The sequence below is a fragment of the Nipponia nippon genome, unplaced genomic scaffold, assembly GCF_047370975.1.
Source record: "Nipponia nippon isolate SJK-2023a ecotype South Korea unplaced genomic scaffold, ASM4737097v1 scaffold_15, whole genome shotgun sequence".
Taxonomy (NCBI): Eukaryota; Metazoa; Chordata; class Aves; order Pelecaniformes; family Threskiornithidae; genus Nipponia; species Nipponia nippon.
The window spans coordinates 3,769,325-3,786,901 of NW_028262331.1; the positions used below are offsets into that span (position 1 = coordinate 3,769,325).

Genomic DNA, 17,577 nt, shown 5'->3' on the forward strand with positions numbered 1-17,577 from the left:
CCTGGCCTGCATCTCACACCCTGCCTCCCACCGCCGGCGCCGGCCTTCAGAGCACGCTGGCCTGCTTATGTCGTTCTCCTGCTTGACATTCCCCATGTCGCCCGCCCTGCACAAAGCAGTCTCTTCCAGCGATTCCTTTGTTCTTGCCACTTTCAAATAATTTCTAAAATAAGATCATTTCTCCCTGGATGCCCAGAACATTGAAGTAAATAAAGAGCAAGCCAAATTGTACATATTTATTCTCTTGAGACATTTCTCATTTCTTTGATCCATTCAGCCTTATCTGTATCTGTCTCTTCATGTATGCTTCAGAGGGCTACAGAGCAACTATATTATTTTTCGGAGCTGGCATTCCAGAGTAAATATTTATGTATAGTTAAATATATATACGTATGTATATATAAAATTAAATGTGTATATATATAAATAAATATTTATAGATACATACACCAGTGTCTATGGGATGAATAGATGAGAAATGACAGTTTAAAAAAAAAATAAATAAAAAGGTCCACAGCAGCCAGCAGCTGTGTCACATAGCAGTACTGAGAGCTGGAAGAGCACACCAAAGTTCTGTCTCTCAGGTGATGGGGCTAGTGAAGATCCCAGTTACATCACTGGAAAACTGTAGCACCTTCAACACAACATGAGCACTGCCACTTAGGGCTTTACATGGAAGCTACCGTATTTTATAAACGATGATCTGTGTTCTCTGAAACTCAATGCATCAAACTCCACAGAAGGGTGCAAGGGAAAGAAATTACCCCAGTATATCTAGATTTCTTTTCCTCATTACATTTCCCAGGCCTTACATTTTCAACTGTGAATGTTCTCTGATTGCCGGCTTTTGGAGCAGGGTCTGTTGTTTTGCTTTGCACTAGGATAACAGTGGCATAATACGGGAGATCTCCAGTCAGACCAAGGCCAACAACTGCAGCAGTAGTAGAAAGGAATACTACTAATAAAAAACCAAAGCACTGGAAAGGAATACTAACAAAAACCCCAAAACATACACACCCATCCTGCCATGGATTTTACACCGTCATTTACTATCATACAAAACAGGTTCAAAATATCAGCAGGTCAGAACAGCTGCATGTTGCTAACCATAAATAGATATTTGGTTTATGAGACCAGATTAACAGTTACACACACACACAACTGTTCCAATCTAATTTCTAATGGACCTATGTCCACACCACAGAAGCAACTGCTCTCCCTTTACAGAGCTGTCTATAAGCTTTACAAATGCCCTAGGCTAAAAAGATTTAGCAGCTCACTTGTCATGCCCAAGTGGTCCTTCCAGGTTTGAATTGTAGCCCACCAATAACCTAAGCATGTAAAAAAGTTGCATTGCACCGCACTGCTTCCCATTCTGCTGATAAATACAGGCCTTCCTTCCCTAGCATGGTTTAACTTGGCATTTTAGATAGGCAGTTAGTAAACAAAAACAAACACGGGCACGCAACCCTGCCAAAACCTGCTGTGAGCACTTACAAATCCAATCAGATAAGGGCTGCCAGCATCTCCCAGGAGGTGTGAAGTGAAACTCTGCAAGGCCACTGCGGTTGCACGTCGTGTTGGAATGACCACATACTGCAAAGAAGAAGGGGAAAGAAAAAAAGATGCATAAGGAAACTGAACCAGCTGTCTTGTATTGCTCAGTTTATACCCAGGTCAGGGCAAAGTAAACAAGCTCCCCAAGATATCGGCGGCAGACACAGCCACTGTCCAGCCCATGGGTGGCTCAAGCAACCGGGGAGCTCAGCGGCCCTTCCTGGCTTTCTGGTACTCCTGACGGCAGGGGTTGGGGGAAGGAAGCTCTGTCCGGTCTGCGCTTCTCTCAGCAGCACTGAATGCATGAGTTTGACTAATAACTTTGCCCACGAGACACCTATATTTTGCTTGGCTGATGGGGAGAGCGAAGTTCAAGGTTGCCTGCAGCACGTAACTTGCTCAGCACCACCAGCCTTCCAAACGAGGACTTTGCTGTAACCTGGGATATTGTGTTTTTTTCCATAATAAAGATATTATTTTGTGTCCTCAACCATAAGCAATTCCCATCAGCATGAAAGGTCACACATCCTCCCCTCCCACTCCATCTCTAACCACTTTATGTTTTTCTCAAAAATTCGCAATTCCACTGGTGAAAAGTGACAAAGACACATTAGGAAAATTTTCCATAGCCAATATTGTAGTTTGGTCTCCACTCCTCTAATAGGACATGACACCCTCGGCCAGGTCATGCAGAATCAGTCTGACGACACAGGATCGGTGGAAAACACGAATTACTTCCCCATTAAGGGACCAGAGCTCACAGAAAACAGAGCCCTGACCGTGGAAGGGGATGAAAGATTAAAAAAGAAAAAAACCTAACAAACCCCCATCCCGTGGAATGACCTTAATTTTATAACACACATTTAGGAGCAGAAAAAAGTAATTATCTCCTGCATAAAACTTGTAAAGAAGCTGGTTAAGAACACCTGCATCAAGTCCACATATCCCAGGTTATAAATTGATCCTGTCTTGATTTAAAGGCTGTAAGTAATGAAGAATTCAATAGGTCTCTAAATCCAAGTGAGCTTTGTTTCCACTTCTAAGCACCGAATCGTGTTCTGCCTTTTTCTGTTGCTCTGAAGAGCTATCTACCCTGCCAGAAATGACTCCCTTGTTTAGCTATTTGTAGACCATGATTCTTTTTACTTGTCCACTTTCTCTCTGATGGGCTGCCTTTAGTCTTTCTTTAGAAAGCTTGCCTTCCCAGACTTCAACTCATTCTTGCAATCCTTTCCTGAAGTCATTTATTAATTAAACGTGACATTCCAGGACTGGCGTATCCCCAGCTAGAGATACCCAGAGATCAATTTACCTTAGCTCACTGAGGTAGGGAGAACTCGCTGCTCAACAGCAACCTACCTCAGGGCACAGGATCTGAAGCACTGTTTCAGTGCTTTAATGCTTCCTCTTAGGGAAGGTGAGTTGCCCTCTCTGCAGTGGAAAGAGTTAGCCATAAAAAAGGGAAAGAAAAGAAACAGCACTGAGAAAATCTACACTAGAAGAGAACTGATGCGTGTTTAGAATGATCATCTCATTCCAAGCAGAGCCAATTACGAACGGTGGGTAAAATTAGATTAAATGCTTTTCCTTAGGGTTTTACCATGTGCTTTCAGAATGACCTGCCAGTTCTTTCATTACTGGCTTGACAGAGCTGCAAATGCACACTGCTAATGCACTTTGATGCCACAGATTAAATGGGTACCCTGTTAAACCCCTGTTGTGTAACAGAAGAGCAAAAGATGATCAGATCCACAGCAGCCACCTGGCTGCGGGTGTTAGGCACTGTCCTCCTTTTGCATCCAGCAGCTCAAAACAGACTTGAAGGCTCACAGAAATCCCAAGAGGAAAATAAGGTCTAGACTTTATTGGAGACACAGAAACGTACTGAAGGTCACACTGTGAAAAAGCAGGAGACCACACAATTCATTACCATTCCCCAAAGATGCACGGTAATGGGTGCAAGCTGGATAGATTAGACAGAAGAAAAGGAAAAAAAAAAAGAGTTATTGTTCTTCTTTCCACCTGGCCCCAGCTCACAGAGATGCAATGGAGAAGCATTCTGCAAGAGCTGCTTGAGAAAGGGTATCTGAGAAGATAAAGTGATATTCTACCTAATTCAAGAGTCCAGAGTTGTGTATATCTGCAAAATGGAATTTTAAACTTATGTTAAACTATTTTTCTTTCTATAAAGTTTATGTTAACAAATCTGGAGAAGAAAGCCTGCCTGGCTCTATATTCTATCCATTTTCTTAGCAAAATGACAAAGGAAATGGCAAGTTTATTAAGAACTTACCATTTTCAGGGACTGGCAGTGAATTGGTGCCAACTGGAGAAAGAAATGTGAATGATACCTGCATCGTGTGTGTGTGTGCATATATATACATTTATACACATGAATACACACTCACACATGTATTAGACATAATTTTGCATGTATATCTGTATTATGCATACATATAGTTTTGCAAGTAGCAATACAATTTCCAGCAAGTTTTCAGTTTGCCTAGCTAACGAAGTTATTGATGGTTGAAACCACTGATATGGTTTGGCACTATGAAGTGCCAAAACTTAGTGAATTTAGTCTGAAATTCAAGTGATGAACACCGCCTCCCCCCCAGTCCAAAAAACCAACATGTGGCAAGCAAATGAACACGAGATTTTTCCTCCTCCTCTAAAAAGATATTGGAAAGAAAAAAAGGCTTAAACCAGCACCTCCAAAGCACCAAAAAATACTCCACCCTATCCCTACTTAAAGAGCACGTTGTTCTGATGGAGAGGAAGTCGTTGGTACAAACATGATCTACTGTTCTAGGAAGACAGCACTAAATTACAGCTCTAAATGGGTATTTTGATACTAAAATAGACCTAAATTCAAACCATACATGGCCTGGTTTGAACATCCCACAGAAACTGGAGGTGGGAGAGCCACAGCAGCCGAGGCGGAAGCCGGTGGGATGGTTCTAGCTCATCTTTGACTCCAGGTTCAGAGGCAGGCAGCACAGAGGATGGGCAGGGAGGCTGACGAAGCAGCTTCGCCAAACCTCTGCTCTTTAAATAGAGGCTCCGAAAGGCCATGGTTTACTGCTGACATCCCCTTCCTGCAGGGAAACCAGCAAAATGAGTTGGTCTGAAATAACCAGGAAAGCCAAGGAGAGATCACTCTTCTCCCAGTAAAAGGCCACGTGCCAAAGAGGTAAGCTCTGATGTTTAATTTTTGATAGAAAACTCTACTCTCTAAAACACTTTGCTGCCCTTGCTGGGTCAGACAGTAATCTTCAGGACAACGCATACTGACCTCTCTCAGCACGGAAGGCAAGAAAATAGACGCTAACCCCGTTCTAGCCACAGACAGAGCCTGGAAATAGTCCAGGCGTCCCTGTTGCAACTACTGTTCAGAACAGGCAAAGGCCATGAACCAGAGAAACCAGCCTGAGAGAGACCCTTCACTCAAGCAAGGCAGACACTGTCTAAAAAAAATACTTTTAAATGAAGTAAAGGGAGGCTGACCTGGTCTCCAAATCACAGTACGCCTCCAGCTGCAGCCCTTGGCCCCCGGCAGAGCTGCAGAGGTGCCCCTTGGCACATCCCTTCTGGTCAGAGCTGTGCTCCGGTGTTTGAAGTGGGCTGTGTACCCTCATTCAAAGGCACTCCTCACCCTGCCTTACAATCTGAACCACTGCGCTCTGATGTGTGCCGGCACACTGAGAGAAGCAACAATGAGAACTTCAGGAAATGCTATTTATCTTTGGCTGGAAAAATAGGGCAGTATTTTATACTACAAAAATAATTGGGTTTTATTTATAGAGAAGGTAATCAGAACAAAAGCAACATTCCTCCATGCCTATAGCACAGCTGAGCACCAGTCTATGCCTGTTTCAAGCCTAAAGAAAGACTTTGACTCTACAGCAAAACATTAAAGCTGCTCCTCCATGGCAGCCCATGACCATTTAAATACAACTAATGTTTTAAGAGAAAAAAAGAAATATGCAAGAGCATTTTTTTGCATGGGTGTCAGGACTTTGCATAAACTGGAGGATCGCTTTTCTCAGCAAAGACCTAAAGAGATTGTGAGCTGAGGCCCTTTAAATTGCCTACTGGCTCTTACACAGAAATGCCACCAAGCTTCTGTCCATCATCTTTATTTTTGAGATGTGCTATGGAGGAAACCCCCCCCCCCCCACTATTAGGACCAGATTCCACAAAGTCCCAGGCACTCAGCATGTCTCAGAATGTTACACGCTTGCCTGCTGCACTGAAGCTCATTCATTATTGCTGTTACAAGGCAGTTTTAATGCTACTTTGGGGTTCTGGTAATTTTGAGGGCAATTTGAAAAGATGGCTGATAAAATCTGTTTCATAATTAGCATGCTCCATAAGAAACATCCCCGCCTTCCCTAAGCACCATCTGAGCATGTGCCTGGGAGGAGACGTGGAGGGTTGTGCTCAGGAGAATAAGGCCTGTTTTGTACAAATTTGCATTTGGAACAAATATCAGCCTTTTAACATCTCAGGCAGTGCAGTACATTCTGCAGCGCTGACAGTTTATCAAACCTAGCACTCAGCACCTTTTACTGCAGACAATTAGAGGAGCTGCACACCGACCGTTACACTGGCAAGAACAGTAGGTGCAATGGAAGCACGACGCTGTGAAGAGCCAACAATTACATTTGAAGATAATAAGCAAACATCCTTGTTTTGCCAAGGAAATTAAATTTGCAAAGCCTCTGAAGATGCTTACCAACTTGCCCAATAGGGCTCTTAAGCAGTCACGAGATCTGTAAATCTTGGGAGAGCTATGATAAATCATTTGGGATGCAGTTTCCAAAAAGCCTCACTTCTGGCATAATGAAATCAGTGGGAACAGTGTTCAGGCAGTATTGAGAGCTTTTTATCCATGAAAACAGGATAATATTTATGTATATGATGAAAGTGTTGTTAAGCTTACGCTAATAATGCTTTTAAACTCCTTATCAGCCTCAGGCAAGAACAGACACACTTCTGATTAGACCAAATAAATAGTAATCAGTAGAAATTAATTTGCCAAACATTTAAAGTGCATCTCGCTAAAGCATATCCACAACTTTCTCTGCCTAGGAATTCTTATAAAGCTGTCTGTCAAACATGGTTATAGCCCGGGCTCTCACCTATCGTCTGACTAAACATCCTCTCAAACCCCTTGTGTAATGTGAATGCACTTCAGACCATCTGGTTACAGGCTTGCACTGATCCAAGTGGATGTTTACATTTATTTGTATAGCGCTTTTACAGGCCTATGCGTGCTGATAATGCATTAAGCTGGGCATTATATATGACACTCAGGTCATTTTTCTAAACAGACAAGAGAACAGCTAGCTTAAGAGTTGGCATCAGTTACCAAAAACCAATTTTTAACATGGTTTTAGTTTCTTTCCTATGTTTTGGAAATTGGAACTAAGAAATTATTTCCAATTGCGTCCAATAATTTCTTATGGAGTTCTTTTGCACTAAAGCAACTTAAATAACTGCAAATGCATCCCTACAAAAAGCAACTGCCTATAGGATGCTGGTAAGACAGATGGCAAACCCTATAAAAGCTATTAAAAAGCTACAGGATACTGAAGTCACATTGAAATCAACACAAAAAAATCTCAGTAATTAAAATGGGACCATGATGGCATCCTTAGTACACTTGATATAACAAAGTAGTTGGTTGAAAAATGTCTTTTGGGGTTAGCTTGAGACAACGCAGGTCAAGTTTCAGCTCTCTCTCTGGCACAGATAGGCTGGAGGACCTTGAACATGTCCGACAGGTACCCTCCCTCCAGCTGTGCTGTGTTGCCAGCAGAGATGACTGCCTCAGCTGCTCTTTGAGAGTCACTGCTGGAGGACCGCAGATGTGCTCCATGGCCAAGCCCTTACCTGTTTCAGCCAATGCTAGGGAGGATACAAAAGATCTGCTATTTAAGCCCATCAGCTAATTCTGACCAGAGCGAGCTGGGAGCGCTCCTGGGAACATTGCAGGCAAAGGCAGGATGCGACAGGAAGCTCTGGCAGGAGGCAGTAATGAGCAATTACAAATATTGTACTATAATTTCTTCCTCAACACAGCTGTCTGTAGACTGCACATCTGTCTAGGTGTTGAGATACCACTCAATGAACGGCCACAGCAGCCTTCAACTCGACACAAGCTGCAAAACCCATGTAAGCACAAAGCAAACACCCATTCAGTCCATGCAGAGCTCTATTACACTAAAGCTAAACTGGTAGGAGGAACGAACCTTGGTAATGAAAAGCTATCTAATGCTACTGCAGTACACTGATAACCTTTGTTTCTCCGTGCTTTATTCACATCTGAGAGAAGTGGAATTAACCACCCCACCTCCCAAAGCGTTCTCTGCACAAATGAGTTAAAGACTGAAAGTTCATCACACAAGGCAACTACAGAGCTACCTTCAAATACCAACACAACCTTGAACTTAAATCATAAACAGAAGCTTGAAGTTCTTTGCTGAATCAATATATCAACACCATTATCTTTACATCTAGGCATACTGAGCCGGATTGTTTTCTCATTGATGTTTGCATAAGCAACAAATACAAGTCAAGGGAGTTTTCTATTGATGCCAGACTGATTGTATTTTTAGTTCTGTCAACAACCTGCCAAAAGACCTCGGGCAAGTCCTGTAATGGTTCTGTGCCCTAGTTTCTTTCTTTTTCATACAATAAGCAACAAGTAACCTCCCTCACAATGGGATTTCAACATACGGTATGTTTGATAGGCTCTCTACATTATCTGCAAAACATGCAAGGCTCTCTAACAAACGTCCAGATTATTTCATATGAAAACCTAGCTGCTGAGGTCAGCTTGCTGATTTGAAAGACTTAAAAAGCTCTGTGATGGAGAAAGAATAGAAAATGAAGGACATGAGGTGAAAAGTCCCTGACAGTTTCCTCCTGGACAAGGTGGACATAGTCCAAAAATTCTTTATACTTTCTTTTCCTCTCTCCTCTCCCAGAGGTGGTTTTCTATTGTGTATGTGTTGAATGGTAGGTTTGCTGGAGTTAAGCCAAAGAGAGAGGTAGATGGCTGCCTTTGTGGTCAGAGGAGGGAGGGAAGGATTTCCTACTGCAGAACAAAGCCGAGTTATTGATAACAAAATCCACTAATGTGCTGACTGTTAGGAAACGCTGGCTGATTTCTTTGCATATGGGGGTTTGCGCAAATACTTAAAATTGGGGGAAACTATTTGAATTCAGTAATGGTGTCCCTTCTGGACATTTCCTCTCCCTGGTATAAAAATAATAGAAGAATTAGAATATAACAAGAATAATCTTTTTTTCTTTCTCCTCCTCTATCTCACTTTCCTTCTCATTAAAAAAAAAAAAAAAAAAAAGAATAGGCTGAAGTAAGGGCTAGGCATTTGGAAGAAATTGTGAACTTCAGGTTGTTCTTGCAAGCTGACAAACTGCTCTGGCCACCAGAAGAGGAAGACGCTGTTCCAAAGTACACTCACCATTAGTATGTCTGCTGTGATAGCCCAGTTTGAAAACAGAAGAGTTTCTCCGATAAAAATGCAAATCTGTTGTAACAAAACACACAAAAAGGAGAAGATTTATTCACTTGACATTCAAGGGAAAAATAACCTGTCACAAACTTTCCTTTATTGCTTATTTGTCTCAGACCTGTTCAAAGGATTCTTCTGTACACAATACACTCCTGGTTACTGTTGTGGTTTATCCTGAGCATCAGAAAACTATAGTTTTTTATCAGAGCTCTAGAGGGTTGGCCTGCAACTTCATTAGTGTAAACAGTTTATGATCTACAGAGCAGGTAAATAAAAGGCTGACATACACTCGGTAACAGAAGAATATGAGAAGCCAGCAAGAAGAGACAGCCCTGAGCTTCCATACTTAAATCATTCTGTTCCAAAAAGCCAGTTAGAAAAGGCAAAAAGGCCACAACTCCCCCAAACACAGTTATTTTCATCACTAGGAATCAAGTTATGTGTTAAGCTCAGTAGCAAACCAAGTGAGGTTCTCTACCCACTACGTGCAAGATTCCTTCCCTCCCCTGCTAGCATATTGCTGTCCTTTTTGAGGGGGACATAGGTCTAGGCACTGTAACAACTCAAGCGTTACACTGGTAATATCTACGTACAGTCCGGGCAGGACTTGAGTATGGGTTTTGCAACATCAGTGCCTTATGGTGAAATATAACTCTTGACTCTGTGGAGATGGTCAACAAGATACATGAAAAGCCCTGTGTAGGTAGGGGGATGAGAGCTGCTTTTTGTGGGGGTGTGGTATAAACAGCCACCACATACCCTTTACCCCTCTGGCACTCCCTCCCTCCTTACTCCCGTCCCATACCGCCTTCTCAGCCGTGCTGGTACAACAGAGCCAAGCAGGGATTCAGATCGGGAAACTGAGATGGAGCAAAGAATCTTTTGTTGGGGGGGAGGTAGGGGAAGAGGGGCTTGTTTTGCTTGTTTTGCTTATTTTTCTTATTTTTAACCCAAATCAGTTCCCTGGTGCAGTTCACTAAATGGTTCTACAAACACTTACAGCAGTTAAAGAACTGGAAATGATCAAGAGGAGAAACTAATTTAGCCTGGCCTCATCATTAAAAGAAATGTTCATCGAACTGAGTCCAACGGAGGAAGGGTGACACGGCTTCAGGAGGAACACTGCCTTCATCAAAAAGCTTTTCACCCATATTTCAATCATGAAACTTTTGCTTTTATGCTGTACGTTAACAATTTAACAAAGAAATGTAGGTTCAACAGGATGAAAAAACAAGGATGGAAAATCTTCCACACACACATTTCCCTCTTCCTTTGTGTATTATGAAGAGCAGAACACAGACAAAGTGCTACGTAAATAACCAGACTTGTAAAAACCAGCTCCCCTGTTCCCCACCAGCAAGAAGGCAAGCAAAAATCCTATACTAAATGTCCCCCAGAAGGTTGCTTTTTGCCCAGCTAACCCATTTCTTTTTGTGGCACCTAGAGAGAAAACATTACTCCTGGAATCCCTGTTGGGAGTTGGAGATAACAGCTATGAAGATTTGGATTCAGGTAATTGAAGATTCCCCTTTTAATTGCCTTATGCTCAGTTTTTGTTATGTTGAATAGGCTACAATTCATTAATGAAACAAAGCCAGCAAGAAATACATGGTACACTTTGCTCTGAGGAACCATTCAGATGGATGTTGTTTTGTGGTGTTCTTGTGAGCTTTGATGGGCTGACAGTCCCAGTCCCTGCTGCTTGCACAGGCGCAGTCTGGGGTGGGAGGAGGACCTCCAAGACTGGCAGCTACGGCTCTGATGTGACCACCGCAATTGTCTTTCCCACATACCGGCTGAGACTGCCGAAACCCCTCAGACCATCATGTCACTGCCAGGAATAGTTTGCTTTATTTAGCAAGTCTTACGCACTGACCTACAGAAAGCTTCCTCTATTTGTTTCTAAAATTGTCTTTGTTTCCCACACATTCTCCCTCCCTGTCCCCTCTTTCTGTGACTCGATCGCTTCCTCCGTGATGGTGTCTGAGCCAGTCATTATGGCCCAGCTGGTCAGCTAGGAAATCTCCTCTGTCCATTTTCCCACTGTCCACTGGCCTGCCTTGAACTTGGCTCTCGCTGGAAAGGACAGCTAAGGAACACAGATCCGATGAATCAAGGTGCTGACGGGAGCTGAAGCCTCGTATCACATAGCAAGGGCACACTGGAGCCCCAGCTGGGCGCTCCGGACCTGCTCTGAAATCTGTCCTACTACAGCTTTGCAGCTGCTGTTGCTGGGGTTCTGTGGCTGGATAGATCAAACTGAGCTTGGGAGGGAGGTATTCGCATTTCTGAATGCGGCATCAACATGCCCTGCCTGTTCATACGATATTGCAAACAGGCAACTGCTTGCCTTAAGGTTATATAAATTACATACACGTAACACACATATGAATTGTTACATGCAGCAAGTAAAACTTGCCCCCTTCTGCAGGAATTCAGCACAAGTCCTGTAAATAAATCACTGAAATGTTACAAACTTCAGAGCGCACCAGTTTTGAATTGTTGAGTGTGTATATCACCCAACACGTTTCCATGAAACACGTGCTTAATATGTGGAGACTGGTAAAAGGAAAAGAGGAAAGAGAGGAAGATCAAAAAGTAGGACAAAAGATACTGACATTAAAAAAAGTCTGTCCTTCAGCTGCTAATGGGGATTTATAAAAATGAGTTTATCTGCTGCAAAGGGCATATGAGGATATGTGGCATTTCTGCCGGAGAGAGACTCTAGGGATGCTTACTGCAAATAGGGCAGCTCCAGAACAGATCAATAGCTCCTGAAACGGTCACGGTTTTGACTCCTCACACACTTTTCAAAGCCTCATTTTACACTGCGATTTCAGCTCTAGAGCTGATATAGAGATTCTCTTCTGAATCCAGCTGTGTTGTATAGTATCTCACCATGCATGCCATTTGGTGTCCAGTTGCTCATCTGTGATGAGCTGACAGAAGTTACATTCCCCTCAAGCCTTCTGTTTATGTGATCAATTAGCAAATTCTGATTCTCAAAAATGGTTAAGTAAAGTAGTTTCAGAGTGGTCGCACCAGCAGCTCTCACAGCAAGATCTAAGCAGGTTACAAACTCCTTCCATGGCTATTTGCAAATGCGTATCTGTCTACATCTTCATTATCTGTATTTCTCTTGAAATGGCGGGTAAGACTCCCACATGTACTCTTAAATTTGAAGCAAGTCTAATTCCATCTCCGTGTTGGGCAATATCGATGCCTCAGAAGTAGGTAAGCCACCAAGACCATGTCAACAGAAAGTCCCTGGAGTTGAGCCTGAGATGCTGTAAAAGCTCTATGGCAAGGTTTTAGCCTGGGAGTTGCTGTTTCTGCAAGATCATAAAATGTCTTTAAGGAATTGAAATAGATGTTCAAATTGAGGTACAACAGGAACTTGGAACAGTGCGAAAAGGAAGGCAAAGCAACGCATCTCTCTCCAGTCATTTGGAAATTTAAACTAGTCTAAAATCTGCTATTGAGATGTCTAAGTAGTGTGATACAATGATGCCATACAGCTAAGGGGTTTCAAGAGACAGGTTTGAAAACCAACATTTCAAAGAGTACATATTTCAGAAAGAGTGGGACCTAAAGATAGGCAAATTGCTGTTTTAAGGAGCCGGACTACAACACACAAATCCACACGCTGCAAGCAACACAGAATAAGAACTGATTGGACTATACAGCCAAGCAAGATAGTAAAAGGCAGAAATACAAGTGTCTGGGCAGCTATGAAATGTAGAATGCTGTTTTATTCCACCTTTCCAGCCACTTCTACCACTGCCAGTAGTTCACTGGATTAGTATGAAAAGACTGGGCAGAAAAAAGAAGTCTGTCTACCTGCTCCAGGTAGGAGTGGCTGCTGCAGAACTGGAACAGCAGCTGCCCTCAGGGACCAAAACCACCTGCAAGACAGGACCGAGCAGGGGAGAAAAAGTACGCATGTTCGGGAAAGGAAGAGAGCAGACAGTTGACAGCCTGTAAGGGACGAGGTGATCATGCCAGAGGAGATGCAGGTCTTTTAAAAAAAAAAAAAAAAAACAAAACCCCAAAAGCCCAGAAATTAAAAAGCAAGGGCTCTGCTGATTCTTGCTGGAGTGCTGAACACTTCATTTATGCTGATGCCAGTATCAGTTGAAAGTAAAAACTCGCAGCTGTTAACTAGAGCAGGGAGGGAGATGGTGATCTGGTGGCCACCACAGCACAGCGTGAGAGAACACCATCTCATGGGGACCCATCTCAGTGCTTGGAAGTGATAATTTTAAAGCTCTGAGCCAACAAGGCATCCAAAGATGTTCAATTTTAGCACAGTGTGATCAATGACAGAAGTCTAAGGACAGTCACAGTACAGAAGGTCTGGAAATACCACCATGTTGGGGAACAGAGCAGAACATTGCTCTTGCCTTTCACAGTCATGCAGAACTGAAGGACGTTGTTTCAGGATGACAGCCAGGACACAGCTGTCAAGGAAGCTATCAGAGATGAGAAAATCCACTGATAAATTTTACTGTATTCTTTCCAGAACAAGCTATTATCATGGATTTTGAGGAAAGGTAACCTAGTCCATCATGCTGTCCACCATATGGAGTGTTCCAACTCCGGAGTCAGAGAACAGTCTCTCCTTCATTTTGGACCAGAGACTTAAAACAGACAGTAATGAGAAAGTGCTACACCATGCAACCTTGCAAGACAGGTCTCCTAGGGAAATACAAGGGAATTAAACACTCTGGAAGTCTGTAAGATTGCAATAGCATTGAATGGCGTGGAAAAAGAAGGGCTTGTGTTTGAAACTTGCCTTAAAAAGTCAATTCAGCTGATACATAGCACCACCATGATAATACCTTGTGTTAGAAGATATTGGTAGCTCCAACACAGACCTGTTCTCTCAGTGGGCTTAGCACCTGTAACACTAAACAGCAACAGCAGCGGGTGTTGTGTCATTGTTTGATGTTTATATTAATTTATAGCAGATGGCTTGGCCACAGATCTTCTAACTCCAGGTGATTTACAAACATTAATGATCTAAGCTACCCTGACCCTTTGTAAGTTAAGAATCCTGTTTTTTCCAGGGGCAAAACAAAGTTAAATAACTTGCCCACCATCACATGTAGAATCTGTTAAAGAGAGTTCAGATCTCCGATTCCCCAGCCGGCACAATAACTAGACTCGTATCTGCTTTCTATGCATCAGGTTTCCAGCAGCAGAGAAAGCATATTTAGGGCTACGGAGAGGCAGTATTACCTGCAATAAATGTATGCGTCAGCCTAACGGCACCAGCAAATAGGCTTATATTCCTCATACCCCCTCCATATGCAGATAAAACTTCCTTTGCAAATCATTGACTCTCTATTAGATTTACTGCTCATGCATAATAAAATAAATTGTTTCCAAGATTGGTTAAATAATACCATCTATAGTTATATATTTATACAATGCAGAATAGTCACACGGCTATTAAAAAAAAAAGAAAAATGAAAATGAAACCAATAACCACCTTTTGTTGCAAAATTTTTGAAAACTATTTCCAGCTTAGAAAGGGAGGACTTTCTGCATAAAGAGACTACACACCACAAAGCAACATATCTACCATCAGGTCTGAGAAAGGAGAAATTCACAGGGCTGGCTGTACAAAGAGGTGGAGGGGAGGGGGAGGCAGAGGGATGTGACAGATCTTCTCACCCGGAGAGGGCTGGTGATGAAAGGAGGGTTAATGCTTGGCCAACCAGCAGCACCCTCTTACAGGTTGCCTGAGGTGACCATTTTTCTGCTGATCACTGAACCAAAGGTTAGTTCTAGACTGTGCCACAAACCAGAGGACCGAATCTCCTTCTGACACTTTCTAAATAGCCAGAGTAGGCATTCTTAGTTCTGCCTTAATGTTTTTAAACTTTTACTCTTTCTTCTTCTGTTTCCCCATAATGATGGCAGCTATTGAAATACTCAGAAAATTACCATGGCTAGGCTAGTGCTAGAAATACAGAAAAACAAGGAACCACAGTAGATTGGTTGACTGGTTAATTGTAGATGAATTCTCCTTGCTGGATGGAGCGCGCACTGCAGCATGACAGCTAAGGGTGGGCTTTCAGAAATTATCCCAGTACTCCAACCATCTCATGCTTTCCCTTCAAAAACTTCTCCCAGGTCCCAGGCTGCTCTCTATTACACTGAAAGGGAACCTGGGACCTGTTCAGAGTACTGGATTTCTGCTCTCTACTGAAAGCAAAATTCTAGCCTGAGGGCGGGTTATTATACTTGAGTTTTTCCTTTTCCCTTCAGTCTATTTGTCTGCATCTATCTGATGTCTTTTTATATACCTCAATTATAAACACGCTGGGAGGGGCCATATCTTAATCTGCATTTGTGCAGCATCAAGTGTTGAGGGTTCCTGGGCTATGACTAGGACTTTCAGGTGCTCCGCTAATACAGATAACAACAAATTGAAATTACATGGTAATTAATATTGGTCTGCAGCAAGCTACCTAGTTATGCAAATTAATGGTACTTATACGTAGCCAAAAGCATGCCCACAGACAAATTATACTGTAATTATAATTTAGTACCACTGCAGCTACAATACCCTTATTGTAAGGGAAGTGGCCAGTCTTCCTGTACCAAAACATAGGCAAGAGTGACAGAGGTATGGATAGAGGTATAGATAGAGCAACCCAAAGGCAGGGAACTGTGGGTTTCCGTGCATGCACTAAATCCCCACCTTTAAATTCTGATGACAGTTAGCGAGAGGGGATAAGCAATTGAGATATCATTTTCCCTTTAGGCACACCTAGAGAGTGCCAAAATGCCAAGGGGGAAAATGAAGGACGTTCCGAAGGGGAAAAGCAAGACCAACATCTCAGGCTTCCTGCAGGGGACAACGCACACAGTCTTCTAAGGAGTCTGGTAGAGGGAGTAAGAGCGAGACTGGCATATGCAAAGGATTATACTTACATAGGCTCCCACAATGCTGCTCTTGGCAGCAACGAAGATCAGACAGATGAAGATGGCTGATCCTAGCATGCCGACAGCACAGACAAGAGGATCAGCTCGCTGAGTTTTTAACCGGCACCATTTGGTTGCCCCAGCACCTGTGATTACACCCAGGAAACCAGTGAAGCATGTGATTGCTCCAAAGATCAGGCTATTAAAAAGAAAAAAGACAAGGAAAAAAAAAAAAAGAGACAGTTATTTTTATTGGAGTTTTTCCCAAAAATGGGCATGGTCTTAAAACAAATTATTAGGGTAAACTGACTAATGGAAATCTGCACATTGGCTTTGCAAATTTAAAATAAAACAAATGACCTCCCCTGCTGAGTGCTTATGATTTTAGCACTCTTCCCCTGCAATTAAGAAAAACACGGCATGTAAAATTCAGCCTTGTACACAGGCATTGATCAACATGCAAAGACGTGCGAAGGGCTCGTACTGCTTCTTTGTGTGGAACTGAGCTTCCAATCAAGAGCATTATACAGCTAATTATGTGTGCACAAAACTAAGTATTCACCTGCACATTGATCATGTAAGGGGAAATCACGGACAGAACAGGCACTAGGAAGCTTAAGGGAAAGGAAACCTAACAAGACTCTCAATACCAGTGACTTTCAACATACTTTGACTTTCTAACTCCTTTCAGACCACTTCAAAGAAGCCTGATTAGATTATTTTGCTGTTATGTTACACATTTGAAATGTGTTCATTTAAATTTAAAGAGCCAGGAGCTGTCAAGGATTCCTTGTATGGTATGTGCAGGACTTGGGTTACACAGTCTTTGGCAACTACATTACAGTAGCTCCAGGGCAGCTTAAAATACAGGTGCCATCAAGCAGTGGAAAACGTTTCTTTGTGAACAGAAGATGGGCAGTCTGACTGGAGCTGTATTTTCTGCTCACTGCATTTTTGCAGAATAGACCGAGACCGCCTGCTGGGCACTCTAGTTGATGGTGCTCCAAACCACTAAATAGTTTACTTGAGATGGGATTGTGTCAGCTAGAGCAAGAAGGTTTTCCTAATGTTATTTTTCCCTCACCAGCTAAAAAGCAAAAGAGCTGACAAAAGGCAGTTTTTCGTATCTTTTATTCACCTGGAGAAATGCTTTTTTAGCATTTTATGTTTTGTGCCATCACGGTAAAGCACAAAACGATGAATTACTTTTCATAGCTTATGTGCTGCAAGTGATATTATATAACTGGGACTGGAAAACCAAACCACCATATAGCATCAAGCAATCCAGACCAAAGTGTCCCAGATCTCTGCAACATTTTTCAGCAAAACTCAGCATATGCAGTAGCGTACAGTGCAATGAAACACAGTGAAGTCCTCCCTCACACGGAAACCAAAGTCTTCAGGGTCAGTCCCTGCAGCCTTTAGGGGAACCCTGAATTATAGCCACCACTGGGGCTACCCAACCTGCCAGCTGATTCTGCTGCTATCACAGAAAACTGTGGGTCTTAGGAAACCAAACTCTCCCTCAGCTCTCCAAAAA

The 17,577-nt window shown here is 42.7% G+C and overlaps 1 protein-coding gene across 7 annotated transcripts in view; it reads right to left on the reverse strand.

The window, feature by feature from the left end:
- SPNS2 (SPNS lysolipid transporter 2, sphingosine-1-phosphate) overlaps positions 1–17,577 on the reverse strand; it is a 183,973-nt gene that overhangs the window by 27,224 nt on the left and 139,172 nt on the right. For 6 of the 7 annotated variants that reach the window (XM_087752200.1, XM_087752198.1, XM_087752201.1 and 3 more), the window contains 3 exons: positions 16,047–16,236; positions 9,051–9,116; positions 1,498–1,596 (listed from right to left, as the gene is read on the reverse strand). In XM_087752200.1, the coding sequence (XP_087608326.1) occupies positions 1,498–1,596; positions 9,051–9,116; positions 16,047–16,236 (355 nt within the window). The remainder of the gene's footprint in view (positions 1–1,497; positions 1,597–9,050; positions 9,117–16,046; positions 16,237–17,577) is intronic. The other variant, XM_087752199.1, reaches the window with a different exon arrangement.